Raw genomic sequence first — 17,139 nt, 5'->3', positions numbered from 1 at the left:
GGAGAAGGGGGGGGGGGGGGGGGGGGGGGGAACGAGATGTCCTTAGACCAGGATGTTCCAGGTGAAGTAAACATTTACAAGGACACAGAGATTGACATGTTTGTGGAACTCAGCAAATATTTCTGTTTGCTTTTCAAACCGACCTTTGTCTTTAGTTGCTTCACCTCAAAAAATAGAGGGAGCCGCTCTGAAATCACCAGGTATAGAAACTTAATGAGATAGGGGGAAAAAACTAGGGAGGGTCTATTTCACCATTTCATTACAAGGTCTCATTATTTAAGCTAATTTGACATTCCACCTGCATCAACAGGCTATCTATAAATAAACCAGTAAGATATTTTCAGCACATTCTTTCTAATTAGACAGTCAAAAATTTCATCTTAATACAGGTTAAGAGAAAATAAACAAATAAAATACTTGGCACTGGATTTAAGGGAGAGCCCTAAATATTTTTCCAAGGATGGAAATAGCTTTATTGGATTTTTCTTCTGGTTTATTGATAACATTTAAGAGTATAGTTATCTTAGAGATATGACTGATAGTTAATAATCTTTATTTATTTATTTATTTATTTATTTATTTTTAAATGTATTTCTTTATTGATTTAAGATAGGAAGGAAGAGGGAGAGAGAGAAACATCAATGATGAGAGAGAATCATTGATCGCTGCCTCCTGCACACCCCCTACTGGGGATCAAGCCCACAACTTGGGCATGTGCCCTTGGCCAGAATAGAACCTGGGACCCTTCAGTCCACAGGCCAACGCTCTATCCACTGAGCCAAACTGGCTAGGGCGTTAATAATTTTTAAATAAAATAGTGAAAAATATTTTTATACTGTACTGATATGAAGCACACGCTAATTCCAGGGGGAGGTGACTTACTTTCCTTTGCAGGATATATACAAATGGATTAGAAAGAAAATGCCAAATGGAAGCAAGATTTCAAGATAGATTGTTATAGTAAGTAAACATGTGGGCAGAAATCACTCCCCTCTCTACTTAAAGAGCTACCCATTTAGCTCTCTGGCATGCCGGGTATCTGGTTTTGGGCAAGTGATTTAACACCTTGATCTTCAGTATTCCTATATTTAACCCGGAAATGGGGATGATACTATTGATTCAATAGTTTTTGTTCACATCAGAGGATATTTGTAAAGCCCCTCACAACTGTCCAAGGTAAAAGTGAGCGAGTGAGGAATGCCATCTTCTCCACACTTTCCCTGTCTTTTCAGACAGAATGTATCTTTCGTCATTTATATTCACACAGCAAATCTTGGACCTGTGACTCATCATGCCAGCTTATGACGACTCACTGACATCTGCCTTCCCTAATCATCTGAGAGTTCTTTCAGGGCAAGGATGGTGTGGCTAATTATTTTCTGTATCCCTGGTGTAAATAAGTGATCAGCAAGTATTGTTGCATCAGATTTTTGATGGTTGTTATCAGAACAGATCCAAAAGGACGCTTGCATCTATTCTGTCAATAACCTTGTAAATGTGCTTCTAGTTTACATCTGTCAGTACATATAACAAAACCGTTTTCTTTCCGAATATTGTCCTAGTTACTGAATCAAATGGACCTCCCACGTAGGTGGTCCAGATTTCCTAACTGTGCTATCACCCTGGAGGCCAAGGTATCCTGAAGCAGCCGAGGTTCACGTGAGGCTAAGAACTTCCTGGGACTCGTGATGCCCAAGCCCCAGGGTAAAGGCAAGACTGCCTGAGGGGAGCTGTGAAGTTCCCGAGGGCCTTTACACCAGACTTTTACTGCTGCTGGGTGGATGCAGTGGTGCCTGCTCTCAATAGAATACTTGAACGGAACAGTTGCCCCTCTAAGGAACAGGCCTGAGCCTGTGGGCTTGGTTGCTACAGCCACTTTACTATACCTGTGCACTTAAGGTTTCCAGAGGGCTCTCTATCCTTGGGAAAGCCATTAGGGGCACTCCACGGGGATCCTCGGGTTTGGGTTTGGAAGGAGATCCTTGTGTTCCTTTAAAGTTATGGACCACACACATTCCCTGCAGGATGAGGGGTAAAAAGATCGGGTCAGACTACAGCCGTCAGTGCCTGGCCATCTCTGAGAGTGGCAGGCTGTTCCCCTGGAATGTCATTGCCATAGTGACGTCTTCCTTTGAGCCAGCGGGTAGGGACCATGGAAAGACCTGGGGCGCAGCCCAGGGTGCCTGCTGAGCACATGTTAAGTCAGTGATGGCGAACCTTTTGAGCTCGGCGTGTCAGCATTTTGAAAAACCCTAACTTAACTCTGGTGCCGTGTCACATATAGAAATTTTTTGATCTTTGCAACCATAGTAAAACAAAGATTTATATTTTTGATATTTATTTTATATATTTAAATTCTGTTTAACAAAGAAAAATCAACCAAAAAAATGAGTTCGTGTGTCACCTCTGACACGCGTGTCATAGGTTCGCCATCACTGTTCTAAGTCCTGAGGAAGCACCCGTTGAATCACCAGATGGCTAATGATAATCCATCCACCCACTGAGCCTGACCTGTGAAATGAGAGTGATAGAATACCTACCTCATAAATCCATAAGGATGAAAAGACACGATGATTATAACACACCTGACATTTATTGAGGGCAACTATGTGTCGGGCATTGTCTTGAGACTTTTACTTACTTCATTTAACCTTCTCAACAACCTTACAACTTAGGGAAGGAGACACAGAGAAGCTAGATAATTTGCCCAATGTCATAAAGAGTTTTAAACTCCATAGCTCACACCACTATCATATTTTGCCTCTTAACAAGTGCCAAACATACAGCAAATACTCATTCACTGTTAGCTAGTCTTTAACTTCTACCTAAAATGATCACCCTTAAATTATGTGACCACTATAGGCTGGAGATTAAATAACTCATTAGTGACACTTTTATTGCTTCCATTAAGAATCTTTCCCTCTAAATAACTACCTACTCTTCTTTATTTCCTACTGAGGCCCCTTCATACCTCAGTCTGTTTTCACCATCTGGTCTGCCTCTGTTGCCCATGGAGAGTTTGTCTGTTTCTTTCCACGCTCTTTCTTTCATTGTTCTGCATCTTTGTTTCTATATCCAGTGCCTCTGAGTCTTTCCTGTCATTCTTCTAACCCTGAAGAACATTTTCATAAATATTCCTTCCCTCCCTCCATCTCTGTTTAAACTCCCTCCATTCAGGAAATGGGAGAAGTGGAAGGTGTTGAAGTTGAAGAGACTCTGGAGTTGAAAAGACTCAGGCTAGATGCACGGCTTATTGATTGTGTAGCCACTGGGCAAGTTAGTTATCTTTGAGCCTCACTTCCCTCCTCTATGAGGGCTGTTCTAGGGGCACATGAAGTGTAGGGTATATAGTAATTGCTCAACTAATCATCTCCCCCTCCACCCACCCTTTTCATCTTCATAGGAAACACAAAACAATAATGAACATATGCCATAAGTGTGCTTCTCTTCTCGGACTCTCCTCTCCTTTTCTGTCTGCTCTCCAAGTCTCTGCTTTGGAATGCTTCCAGTCTTTTCTATAACATCCTCCCCTTCCCATATTCCAGCTTACTGAGTGGGCATGTGAGGTTGTGTGCATGTGCACATGTAGTTACAGTGTGGTCTGTCACCTGCCGAGCAACTCAACAGCAGGGCTGGGTCTTACAAAAAGATCATTTGTGGAGAACAAGTTTTGACATTTGGCGTCAATTGGGAAGCCAATAATGGGCCACGTAGTAGGAAGCAGGGTTATGAGTCACTGAGAGAAAACAAGTTTAATGTTAAAGCAGAATCTGTATATGGGGCCTTAGCAAACACAAAGCATTTTATAGGTTTCATCCTGGAAAAACCCCATCACATTTTTTGGGGGATAGTCAACACTGCTCTTTCTCTCTAGCTCTTTCTCTCTTTCTCATTGATGCAGTATTGATGTCTCTTTGAAAACTCTATCCTCTCTGAAGTCACCTCTAGTCTTTCCCTCTTTAAAAAAAGCAACATTAGGAAAATATCCCCTATGATACATCAACGCCTCAGAACACCCTCAGCACCACGCTTCCTGCGGCTTCACCCAGAGATTTTGCATGTAAGTACACCTTTCACTGTAGAAGAAAAGCCTGGATCCATTAAAAATAATTTTGAATTAGAATGGAGTTTCCCAATCAGTGTTCTGAATAAGTGTGAGAATTTTCTGTGTGTACCTTCGCCAACAAAAACACTGGGAAACTGTTAGTGGTTGGGAGAGGCATGTGTGTACTTTATATATGTTGGGAGGACAAGGAGAAGTTAGGTCATAAGACTGTGAAATCCTTCTGTGTGGGATGCCAGTCTTATTGACTGCAGAGAGGGAGGGGACATCCAGACTGCGCTGGCTTCAGTCTCAGACGGGAAGCGGGCTGAATATTGTGAGGGATTCACTTCATGAACAACATGTGGCTCTCCAGGCCTGATGAGTGACCGTAAATCCTCTTGGGCCTATTTTAAATCCTTGAGGATTACTAAAAACCCGCACCTCTATGGTCTGCCCATGCAACAGAATACTATACAGCAAGAAAAAGGAATGAATTGTTGATACTAGTACATGCTACAACACGAATGCCTCTAATAATAATTATGCTGGGTGAAAGATGCCAGAAAAAAAATACATACTATATGGTTCAATTTCTATGAAATCCTAGGGAAGGCAAACTAATATAGGGTGAGGAAAAGAAGATCAGTGGTAGCTTGGGAATGAGGGGAAGGAGAGGGTGGGACAGAAGGACGAATCTAGATGTCAAAATTGATCAAATTGTACATTTGTTGTGCCATATGTTATAGGCCTATCAGACCTTAATAAAATGGAAAAAAACACACACCAGAAACAATAAAAATTAACCCCGTCTCTCCCAATCCAACTTGGATTAAGGGATTTCTTAATTGAAGACGTAGGCAGATCCCCATGTGTTTGAGAAACTAAAATATCATCAGAAATATAAAGATATGGAGAAAACTGTGTTACCCACAGCTCTTCTCTAGGAAGAGAATAATATGTTGTTGAGAAGCCACTTGTAGCAGAAACAAGATGTCCGAGGGCACGCTCAGATAATAACAGAGGCTTTCTAAGAAGTCTGTGGTTAGCTGAGAGTGTTCGTATTTCTGAGTGAGATATGCAAGTCGGCAGGAGCTCAGTTCCCTGGGATGCAGGGGAAGAGGCTGCCTGCTTCCACCAGCGGTCTTTGTTCTCTGTGCTTCCCCCAAGCAACACTTCGCTTCTCCCAACACATCCTGAACAAACATTTTAGAACAATGGCTTGAAGGTATGCAAATCACTATCTGCCCAGCCCCAGTCCCAGCCCCAATCCCAATCCCAGTCCCAGTCCCAGTGTTGAAGAAAGTGGAGCAACCATTCTTCCTGGGCAATCTTCTCCCCCATCCGGGGGAACATGCAATCACATTTCTGAAGGAAAGGGTGCGTTAGAAATCATTCTTGCAGCAATAGGATGCATAATACTTGGAGAATAATTGCAACTCGCAAGGTTCAGGCCAGAGGAACATGGGTGTAGCCTGGGACGTCTGGGAACCTGACTCCCCATGGTCTTGGGCAGCCTCTCAGAGGGCACGAAAGGGAGAAAGAGGGAAGCTGACTTACCAGAAACAGGGCTACCGCAGTGCCCAGGATGAAGCCCGCGATCACATCGGAGCAGTGGTTCCTGTATTCAGAGACCCGGTTGAGGCCCGTCAGGAAGGCCATGCAGAGGGTCCCGAGGCACAGCACGGGCTTGGCCAGTCGGCTGCTCTTCGTCTTGATTGTGCTTGTGATGTACATCTGGAGCAGGACAGAGATGGGGAGTGACCGGAGGCCCCTCATACAGTGCACGCACATGCACGCACCGACGCACGCCAACGGGGGCTGTGCCAAAGCAACCACATCAACCAGGTGAACAGCTCCCCTCAGCTACGCAGTAGAGTTTGGGTAGAAAACTAGTGCAGCGAGAACAATGGATAGATGTCCATTAATATGGTGTTTTGTATTCTAGGGGACATGTGAACAAAAATTATGCTTGACAGGAAGAATGAGCACGGAATAATGATCAGATTCAGAAGACACAGGTGTATTTTTTAAAATATATTTTTATTAATTTCAGAGAGGAAGGGAGAGGGAGCTAGAAACATCAATGATGAGAGAGAATCCTCAGTTGGCTGCATCTTGCATGCCTCCTAATGGGGATCGAGCCTGCAACCCAGGCATGTGTCCTGACCAGGAATCAAACTGTGACCTCCTGTTTCAGAGGTCGATGCTCAACCACTGAGCCACACCGACAGGCTCAGAAGCTGCAGTTTTCACGTAAGAAATTTAAGCACCATTTTGGGTATTAAGAAACCCATGTGAGATTCTCAGATACCAAATAATCCTTCTATGAGAATGAAGTTTATGGAGAAGATCAGGTAGGTGAATGACTCTACATTTTACTTTTTGCGTCCCCCATACTGCTAGCTGATTCTTTACACTTCTAAGCAATGAATACGAAAGCATTTATTGATTAGTTGATTGACTAAATTAGAACTTCCCAGCCAGTGTGTCACACGAATAGATTTCAGTTGTGCTGGAAATTGATTTCCACATTCTGTGGGACAACTGTGATCAGCTCTATCCATTCATTGACTCTAGTGCAGTGATGGCGAACCTATGACACGCGTGTCAGAGGTGACATGTGAACTCATTTTTTTGGTTGATTTTTCTTTGTTAAATGGCATTTAAATATATAAAATAAATATCAAAAATATACATCTTTGTTTTACTATGGTTGCAAAGATCAAAAAATTTCTATATGTGACACGGCACCAGAGTTAAGTTAGGGTTTTTCAAAATGCTGACACGCCGAGCTCAAAAGGTTCGCCATCACTGCTCTAGTGTATTTTAAAATATTAATTTACAAAATTGTGTCAGGACATACAAAAGACTGGGAAGACCTAAACTAAGTAAAGAATGATTAAATTTATGACACTTGAAATTTATGAAGCCTAAGTGTATGTAGGCTGTTCTTTAATTTTATTTTTCAATTACTGTTGACATTCAATACATTAAATTTATGACACTTGAAATTTATGAAGCCTAAGTATGTAGGCTGTTCTTTAATTTTATTTTTCAATTACAGTTGACATTCAATATCATTTTATATTAGTTTCAAGTGTAATATGTAGGCTATTCTCATTTCACTGTGAGGAGCTGGGCCATGTTTCATAGGCTCAGTTATCAAATGGGTTCCCAGTGGCCTAGTTAGGAAGATGTGTCTCTTTCAAATAAACACTTTGTTAGATCTTCTTTGGTAATAGTTACAAGAAACCAGTAGAGGGCACTATTGATCCATCATTTCTTGAACAAAAGTGAGAAATGCATTTGCAACCCTGAAAAATAGTATGCTGATACTTAATTTATAGTCTGTGGTGTGTTTGTGTGGCCTGAGCACATACAAGTTCCAATAGGTGCATTTTACAATATTAGAATGGAAACTTAATTTCCTAGGATGATGTTTCAACATGGTGTGAACACAGGGTGATGGGATTCTTTTCATTACATGTAGCAGATACCCTGAAAAACTGTGGTTAGATCAGAGCTACATAAATACAGCATGTTATTACCATTCTGAGGCTATGTAAGCAATGCTATGTAACATTTATACCAGGTATATTTAAGTTTAGTTTTTCTATATTTTTAAATATAACCTTTATAAATCTTTCCTATTAAATTATAAACTATTAAGAGTATGAGGCCTACAGTTAATTAGTATTCTTCACAGTATGAACTAGTACTTAGGAAATATCTGTTGAGTAATTTCTGAAAGGACTTCACACATAATAGGGGCTCAGAAATGTTTGCACAATTGGAATCTTGTATTAGGGTTTATCTGATGATAGAGAGGCATGACTTGAATTGGCTTATATCTGAATCCTTGAAAATGTGCTATAGCTGCATCTATTCTGAGTGAGCTGGCTCTACTTACTTTTTCTCCCCAAAAATAAATTTATATCGTACTTGATGAGGGCAGTTTATTACAAGTAACAGATTTAATTTTTATAATGGTATTGTAAAATTAATTTCACATAGCAATGAGTTGAGCCTGATAAAAATATAGAAAATGGTGCAAAAGCACATTGCTTCACCCTGGCTGGTGTGGCTCAGTTGTTTGGGTGTCATCCCATACACTGAAAGGATTCCTGGTCAGGACACATGCCTGGGTTGAGCGCTCTCACATCGATGTTTCTTTCTCTCTCTCAAAATCAATAAAAATATTTTAAAAGTACATTGCTTCATATAACTTAGGTTCTAGATAACTTAAGGCAAGTCAATATTTTGAATATGAAAAAATACGGTGAATGCCTGAGAGGACTTTTTTTGCTTAAAAGAAAAGAAACCTGGCATAGTTGTTTGTTTGTTTAAATAAAGTGAAGAAGCCTCACTGAGCTATAATGGATCTGCTTTGTAAATTGAGGCTTCTGTGTGATTTGCTTCATATAACTTAGGTTCTAGATAACTTAAGGCAAGTCAATATTTTGAATATGAAAAAATACGGTGAATGCCTGAGAGGACTTTTTTTGCTTAAAAGAAAAGAAACCTGGCATAGTTGTTTGTTTGTTTAAATAAAGTGAAGAAGCCTCACTGAGCTATAATGGATCTGCTTTGTAAATTGAGGCTTCTGTGTGAATGTTTGTGTTTTCTTACTGGGGGGGGGGGCAGTTGAAATAACTTTTATCGCGCATTCATTAAAGAAAAATCTTAAAGGAATAATGAAGAAGACATTTTGGATAATTGGTGGTTGGTAAATTGGTCCTATGGATGTGATCCTGTAAATGGGACTCCAAGGAAACTTTGTTTTGGAGGGAATATTTAGCGATTACAGTGGGGCCTTGACTTACGAGTGTCCTGACTAACGAGTTTTTTGAGATACCAGCTGTCTCTCGGCTGATTTTTTGCATTGAGTTGATAGAGTAATTTGAGTTAACGAGCTCCTTAACGAGCTCGGTCTCGGAACGAATTAAACTCGTAAGTCAAGGCCCCACTGTATCTTAAAGTCTACTGAAGAGACAGACTGGTCGTGAGCTGCTCTTTTCCTCCCTGAATGTATGTAATTCAGAGTAATTGCAGGAACTCTCTTCCCTCAGAGGCAGACTCTCAGGGAGGGGATGGGGACGTGCTCCCCGGGGGTGGGGGCATGCTCAGACGCTCTGGGAAGAATGGGCAGTTTGAAAGGGGTGTTTTCTCTGTCTTCTCCTCCCCTCCCCTTTCATTGAGAATCACTAGACCAGCCATCTCCTGAGTACAAAATGCGTAGAAGGAAGGGAAAGGGATATTTTCCACCAATAGTTGCACTTCCACGCTAACTGCCTATGATATTCAGCCTTTGATCTGATCCCTAACTCTCAGTTCTATGCAAATGAAGGGACCAAAGTTTTGCCACCCTGAAGCTGCCTTTTTGGGAAATTGATTTTAAGCTGTTTATTAAGAAACAGGACCTCCCCACTTTTCCTGCCCAGGGATTCAGAGAAACCTGTTTCAGGAGGGAGATCTTAGGATGCTGCTGTAGCCTAATTTGAATTAAGTGTGGTAAACAGGAGGGCTTGGGGCTGGAGCCTAGCAGCGAGCTGGCCCTGTGTCCCGCCATTTCTGAGTTGCCTAGCAAGGATTTTCCTGTCAGTGTGTTCTGCTTTCTCTCAATTACCTGTGACTCGCCCATCCTCACTTCTGAAATCTAATTTCCTGTTCCCCACCTTTCTCTTTTGTCCAAAATGTCTTATATATCCAAGGCGGCTTCATTGTTTTTGGAATTTTCATGCCTATGAGAACTCCCCGTGCACATATATTGAACTTTGGTTTTGCCCTTGTTGATCTATCTCTGTTAATTTGATAATTAGCACAGCCAGAATCACTTAGAAGGTGGGAGGGAAAGTATTATTATTTCTTCTAGCCCCCACAGAAGCAGAGGCCAGAGGAAGGTGAAATGAGATCATTTCCCACATAGAAGAAATTAAAGATTAGAAAAAAAAAGCGAGACCATCATTTCTCCTTGTATTTTAAGATGAGTTGCACGTCAGGTTTTCTCTGTGATAACAGCAAAAAATGTAGAGAACATTATACCTCAGTGGGGGCACCAAAGCCTGAGTGCTCTGGAGAGCAGGGAGAAGTGAAGTGTTGGGTGTTGTGGGATCAGCCATCAGTGTGGCAACGGGATGGAGAAGTGTCAGGAGGAGCGCAGGGAAGCTGTCTTCCCCCGGGGTGTGCCCTGCAGGGCCAGCCGTTCCTTTATGGCCCACATCTGCAAATCTGTAGGCAGGTGTGAGGAGTCTGTGCCGTCCTGGAACCAACCAAAACTTTGGCAAAGAGTGCTGCTGTGGGCTGTGAGAGAATCCTAGACACAAAGCCAGAAGCCTGGGTACCAGCTCTAACTGTGTGTTCTTAGCTATTCTCAAGACCTCAGTTTCTGCATCAGTAAAATGGGGAGATTTGACTAATTGATTATCAACCTTCTTTCCAGAACTAATATCCTCTGGCAGGGTGGGGGCAACAGCATGATATCACCTAGGAGAAACACTTTGTAACAAGACTTTGAAAACCACTAGAAGTGACAGTGATGAAAGAATGGGGGCGAGGACGGCAGAAAGACACACATCCCAGCCATCGCTCCACTTGGGAGAGACGGCCAGACTCGCAGACTCACCGTGGCATATAAGGCGGAGTAAACGCTCAGGGCAGCGTGTTTGGAAGGAAAGGATCTCCGAGCCTTTTCGATCACTTCCAGGTCCCCGGTACAAATGTTCCCATTGTTTATGAACTGGTGGTGGGCTCGGCAGTCCGTACTGGTGTAGTTCGGCTTGCACACCGTCAAGAAGTATGGCGTTAGGTGCCCAGTGACTACTTGTCCGGCATTTACAAAAATGTCAGTAGCAAAAAGCCCAAACGCAAATACCCCTAGAAGAAGATTTAAAAGAATTAGAAATGGTGCCACACACTGTTGACTGGTTTTATCCCTAAGAGGAAACACTGAGTCCAGGATGACCTATTGAAAACAGTTTCTCCCTGCTGCTGTTTGGAAATGCAACTGCTCCTAGCAGGCGTTATCTATCAGAGTGAATGAGGCTGGGGAGTTGTCCTTAAAAGAGAGAGAAAAGATCATTCCGGAAACCTTGATTGAATTGCGTGTTTCTTTTGATGTTGGGAAGAGAAAATGAGAAGAAGTAAAGAGGATTAAAGACAGATGCTGTTGACTGTATTAGTTTGCCTATTGCTGCTGTAACAAATTATCATAAACTGAGTGGCTCAGAACAACACAAATGTATCCTCGCGCAGTTCTGAAGGTCAGAAATATAAAATAGGTTTCACTGGGCTAATAACAAAGTGTAGGCAGGGCTTATTCCTTCTGGAAACTCCAGGGTAGAATTCATTCCTTGCCTTTTCAAGCTTCTACAAGATGCCTTCATTCCTATCTTGTGACCCCCACCCCCCCTTCCAGCAATCATGTCATTATGACCTCGGCTTCCACGCTCCTTCTCTGACTCTCCCTTGCTTCCCTCTTATAAGGACCCTTTGATTGTATTGGGTCCACCTGGATAATCCAGGACATGATCCTCATCTGAAGATCCTTAATTTAATCACACCTGTAAGTTCCCTCTTGTCATGTAAGGTGCCATGTCCACAGTTTCCAGGGTTTAGATGCGGACATTTTGCGAGAGGAGGGCATCATTCTTCCTATCACACACACTGCTGTTTGGCTGAGAATCCTGTGGGTGGGCTTTATTTCCTGGATTCTCTCTGTTCTCTGGTAAATTCCACAGGATTCACCCTACTAAGCGTGGAAATGATGGGCAGATTTCCTCACAGGAAGCACCACTGTGAATTCTTTCAAAGCCTAGAGAGTACATGTAGAGATTATCTGTTAAGTATATCAAGACAGGCTATTCAGAGCCCAGGTGTATACAAGTTGCTTAAAGGGATAAAGCCGACTTTCAAATGCAGCTCAATTATGGGAGAAGTTGGCACGTATGAGAGGCAGCGTTACCCTGGTGAATGTCAAGGGTCTGCTATAGTTTCAATTAAAGTTCTACCCAATTTTGACTGCCATATTCAATGTCCTGAATCTGCAAATTGTGCTGATATCAGCACTCGAAAGTTAATCCATTATAGCAGAACGGAGACAGGTGTGGCTGAAAGCTTCATCCGGTTTCACTTTGATCTGTATTGATTGCTACAATTTTCTTTTTTGTGGCTTTGCCAGGATTCACATTCTCACAATGAGAACTGGCTCTTTCAACGGCGTCAGCCAGCTCACCCTCGCAGGGTCTGACCTCCCAGAGCAGGCGCTCATTGATCATTCGTGGCAATTTTCACCCCTACATTCTGCAAGTCTGAATGGTTAGAATTTTTTTTTTCCATCTTCAAGCAGGATTCTCCAAGAGCAGGTCTGGGGCTCTTTGGAGGGGGCAGTAAGTCTGTCTAGACATTCTTTTCCAGGAAACGAGGGTAATTTATGATTTGAAAGGGGAAAGTGACAGCGTTTTCCTCTGGCATTGTATTTGTCAGAAGTGCTTCCAATGAGGGCGGGTTCGTTCTTTCTGTGACAGAGGATTCCGAGGCTCCTTGGCTCGTGTCTGCAGTGCCAGCTCTGTGGCCACGGTGACGGTGACAGCCGGTTCTCTTGGCTGTCGCGCGATAACATTGCTGAAAGTTGCTTTCCCTTCTCCTCCGCCTCCCCTGGACTATGTCTACCTCTCCTGACGGCTTAACCTGCCCAAACATTTCATTCTGGTGCATTTGATGTAGCCTCAGAAGGGCACTGCAGCAGGCTGGGCAACACCCACCTGGCACAGGCCACGCCAACAAAGGGCGGTGGGACCTGCAGCGCTGGTGATTCACAGACAACGGCAGATCCCACGGCGCTTTTGTAAGAAACGCCAGCCATGCCTGGCGCTCAACTCTGAGCTCCTTGTGTGTATTTTACAAGCCTCAGAAGCTAAAAATAGCTGTGTTTGTCCTCCGAGTCAGCCGGAACACCACTGATGTTCTCCTATATTGCAAGGTATTATTTGAAGGCGTTTTAAACATGTGTAGGTGCCCTAAAACTGGTGTCTAAAAGCCTTTTGGTGAGATCCTATTTTTGAAAATTTAACAGATACTTTTTTCATTCCTGTCACCCTTCCTCCTTGTGGGTTCTATTTACCGTAGGGCTCGGCTCCCAGTGGTGCTCCCTGCTGCAGGAGCTGGTTATGTTTCTGAATGGATTTACAGCAGACACAACACAGTCTTAAGCTGTGGGCTCCAGCCTTATTGTTGTTGCTTTGTTTCTTTGGAATTCCGAAAAGGCTTGGCTGCGATGACCAAGAGCCATGGTCTGGAGGACCAGACCACTGGGTTTCAAGATCAACTCTAGGCTAGGGGAGGGTTTGGCGGAGGATGTCACCCACCCAAGGAGGAGAGAGAGCCCTCCTGATCTGGCTGCAGGAGTCAAGGGCCACTCCCATGCTCCCTGTCTCATTCTGGTTGTCAAATTCCAGGGGAAGGACGATAGCAATCCAGAATAATTTGGGAAATCCTGTGCCTCTCAAGGTGTAGTCCAGAAGCTCTGCACACCCCATCAGAGAAGTTTCACATGCAGCATGGGATCAGAGCAACAGGGCGCCTGATTAGCATGATGGGAAGATAGGAAAATGCTTTCTCCTTAACACGCCTTATTTACACAAGAAGTTTCCTAATGAAGATTGCTTATCTGTAGTTACCATGTCCATCTCATTTTCTTGCAAGGACATACTGAGCTGGAGAGATGTTTGATTAGGACTGCCATGGATACTAGAAAATAGTAATAATAAAGATAAAATAATGGAAGTTAATACACTGTGCTTAGTATGTACTAGGTGTTGTTCTAAATACTTCAAAGTATTACTGCTCTTAATCCCCACCACAATTCTATGAGGTAGACACTATTATTATTTCCACATTTCACCAATGAAGAAATTGAGGCATAGAGAGGTCAAATAATGTGACCAAGTTCACACAGCTAATAAGCAGCAGAGCTGAGATTAGAAACTAAATAGTATGGCTATAAATTCATACATTTAATCATTACCCTCTAAGCTTATACTTTAATGTACTTTAAAAAATATGGGTAGACATTAGGCCATGAAAAAAGCGCTTTAGCTCTGTATGCTTGGTAATTGAGGCATAGAGAGGTCAAATAATGTGACCAAGTTCACACAGCTAATAAGCAGCAGAGCTGAGATTAGAAACTAAATAGTATGGCTATAAATTCATACATTTAATCATTACCCTCTAAGCTTATACTTTAATGTACTTTAAAAAATATGGGTAGACATTAGGCCATGAAAAAAGCGCTTTGGCTCTGTATGCTTGGTAACACACACACACACACACACTGAGAAGATGGGAGGATTTAGAGCATGTGCCTGATGAATGTATTGCCTTGAACAACAGAACAAAAATTCCTCAAATTTTTAGCCAGCAATTTTCCACCAAGAATATGACAGAATATCTATATGTAATCACTAAATGAGGCACTTTTCTCATCCCTTAGGCAAGGAATCAGCTTTTTTTTTAAAAAATAGTGTAATATAAACACCATTGGTGTAAATTGATCTATAGATATCAAATATTATCTTATGCTTCAAAAAGAAGTTTCTGACAGAATTAAATGTATCAGTTCCTTGGATAGTTAATTTCATAAGTTCAAGATTCTTTGAGCTTGGTGGTCTCTAGACTTCACAAAAACACCCAAGACTGACAGCAGTCTACTTGTCTTGATGACATGGTTTTAATTCTAAGTATAGGTTTTATTTAAATTAATTAATCTGAACCTCAGTTACTTTATATCACAGGTTTATTATGCAAATCATAGAAATAGTTATAAAAACATTTTGTAAATTGTGAGCTATATATAGATGTTATTATTTTTATATCTGAGGAAAGTAGATGCCCTCAGTATTTTAAATAAGTTGATTATAAAAATAGTTTTGAAACAGAGAGAAGAGACAAGAACCCTATAATTCTAACAACTTCAAACAACACATTTAATATCATACTCATGATATTAAAAAATATCCTCTATTTGTCATATTATAACTATTCATCATCATAAGTGAAGATGAAGGATAACTACTTAATAAAGATGGTGAGTAATCCACTAGAAACACCCCCAAATATTTTTACTAATGAAATAACAAATATACTTCTACTTCCCTGGAGCATAAAATTAAATAATTTTTTTGTGACTTTAAAAGAAGTCTCAACAAGAATATCTTCTTTACTTCCCACCTCTAAGGACAGCAACTCAGTGCTTTCTCTCTCAAATGTCATTCAAAGGTGAGATTTGTTCTCCGCACTGAGCAGAGTAACCCCAAACAGCCTCGTCACAATTCCTGGGCCTTGAGCAGAGGCTAATCCTGACTATGCCTTTTAGATCAACTAAGGCTCCCAGCTTCAGCGTACCTCCCCTCCTTGCACCCTTGATCTCCACCCACAGGGCCAATCCTGATATGTAGTAGGAAATACCAAACATCTTTTTAAATAAATATATTTTTATTGATTTCAGAGAGGGAGAGAGAGATAGAAACATCAATGACGAGAGAGAATCATTGATAAGCTGCCTCCTGCATGCCCCCTACTGGGGATTGAGCCCGCAACCCTGGCATGTGCCCTTGACCAGAATTGAACCTGGGACCCTTCAGTCTTAAGGCTGAGCCAAACTGGCTAGGACAATATATGGCTAGGATTTTTTTTTTTTTATTGATTTCAGAGAGGAAGGGAGAGGGAGAGAGAGATAGAAACATCAATGATGAGAATCACTGATTGACCCTGCAGGCCCCACACTGGTGATTGAGCCCACAACCTGAGCATGTGCCCCTCCGGGAACTGAACTGTGACCTCCTGATTCACAGGTTGATGCTCAACCACTGAGCCAGGCCAGGCAGAAGTAACCAACAGCTTAGTCTCAAAGTCTGGTGGCTTGCCTACTCATGGAGTCTGGATGCTGAGGTTCCATTTACTTCCCCTAAGATCCATCTTGGCTTTTCCACCTGATCGATGTATCTTTTCTTCAACTCCGGTTCCTGCTGCTGAGTCTAGAAATATCTCCACCTGGGTTGCTCCTGACATTTTTCTTTTAAGGTCTAGCCTCTTGTCTCAGAACTAAAGTTGGGTGCCTGGGCACTGAAAATTACTTTTAGAGCACCCACCAGGATTAGCTTCCTCAATCAGCACATGGAGCTAGCCTAGTTCACTGGGCACCTGGTTGGCTGGGATGGTCCCTGTCCTCCTATGACGTCACTGCCACCTTTAGACAATTCTCATTGTAAAACAGGTTCTCCCACCCCATTTAAAACTGCATATCTGCCTCCACAAACTCCTTATTTCCCTTTTCTACATTATTATTTTCCCCCATAGCACTTTTCCAACAAACGCTATAATTTACTTATTTGTTTAATGTCTGGTTTCTCCCACGAGAATATAAATTCAATGAGGAGCAAATCTCTTTCTATTTGGTTCACTAATATGTCTTTAATACCCTAATCAGTGCCTAACGTATAATACATGCCCAACAAATTATTCACTCAAGGTTGAATGAATATGATCAGTTTCCAAGTTTCTATAATTGAAGTATAGAAAGTAAATGCAAGTAGAAATGGATTGATCGAATCAAATAAAGTCTCTTTTCAGATAAAGTACATTTTAATGACTTTCAAAACTGAGAAGGATTTTCTAGTTCTTGAAAAGGCTAACATTAGGCTTGTCTCAGGGTATCAATTCTTATAACCATAAAATACTATGACCTTTGAAACTGCATTTAAAATATTCATGCTTCATTTACATCACACTTAATTTATGGCAATTAATTAGTGTTACATGAATTAACTATTTACCATGGGACATTCTATTCTGCCCAGTGCTACCAATTCCTTAGACCTGACCTAAATGGCAGAAGACTTGCTTGGAATTTAATTAAGTTTTTATTAGAAGTAATAATAAAGCAATTATGTGATTCCAAATGAAAAGCCAACAATAAATAGCTTCTGGGTAACTGGCTATTTTAGGTGCTAACAGTCTAATCTTAGCATATTTGGATCCATTTCTTTTCTTTAACTAAAAAAAAAGGTAGTTATTCAGGAAGAGAAAGTTAGTTTATTTCC

At 41.7% G+C, this 17,139-nt stretch overlaps 1 protein-coding gene across 3 annotated transcripts in view; it reads right to left on the bottom strand.

Moving 5' to 3' along the window:
* Positions 1-17,139, bottom strand: part of PLPPR1 (phospholipid phosphatase related 1) — a 118,433-nt gene that overhangs the window by 5,427 nt on the left and 95,867 nt on the right. For all 3 annotated transcript variants that reach the window (XM_005870667.2, XM_014543234.1, XM_005870668.2), the window contains 3 exons: positions 10,668-10,918; positions 5,603-5,779; positions 1,887-2,018 (listed from right to left, as the gene is read on the bottom strand). In XM_005870667.2, coding sequence (XP_005870729.1) covers positions 1,887-2,018; positions 5,603-5,779; positions 10,668-10,918 — 560 coding nt within the window. The remainder of the gene's footprint in view (positions 1-1,886; positions 2,019-5,602; positions 5,780-10,667; positions 10,919-17,139) is intronic.

This window comes from Myotis brandtii, unplaced genomic scaffold (assembly GCF_000412655.1).
Source record: "Myotis brandtii unplaced genomic scaffold, ASM41265v1 scaffold320, whole genome shotgun sequence".
In the NCBI taxonomy this organism is placed as follows: domain Eukaryota; kingdom Metazoa; phylum Chordata; class Mammalia; order Chiroptera; family Vespertilionidae; genus Myotis; species Myotis brandtii.
Note: the sequence above shows the minus strand (reverse complement) of the source record. Positions and strands in the feature narration are given on the sequence as shown.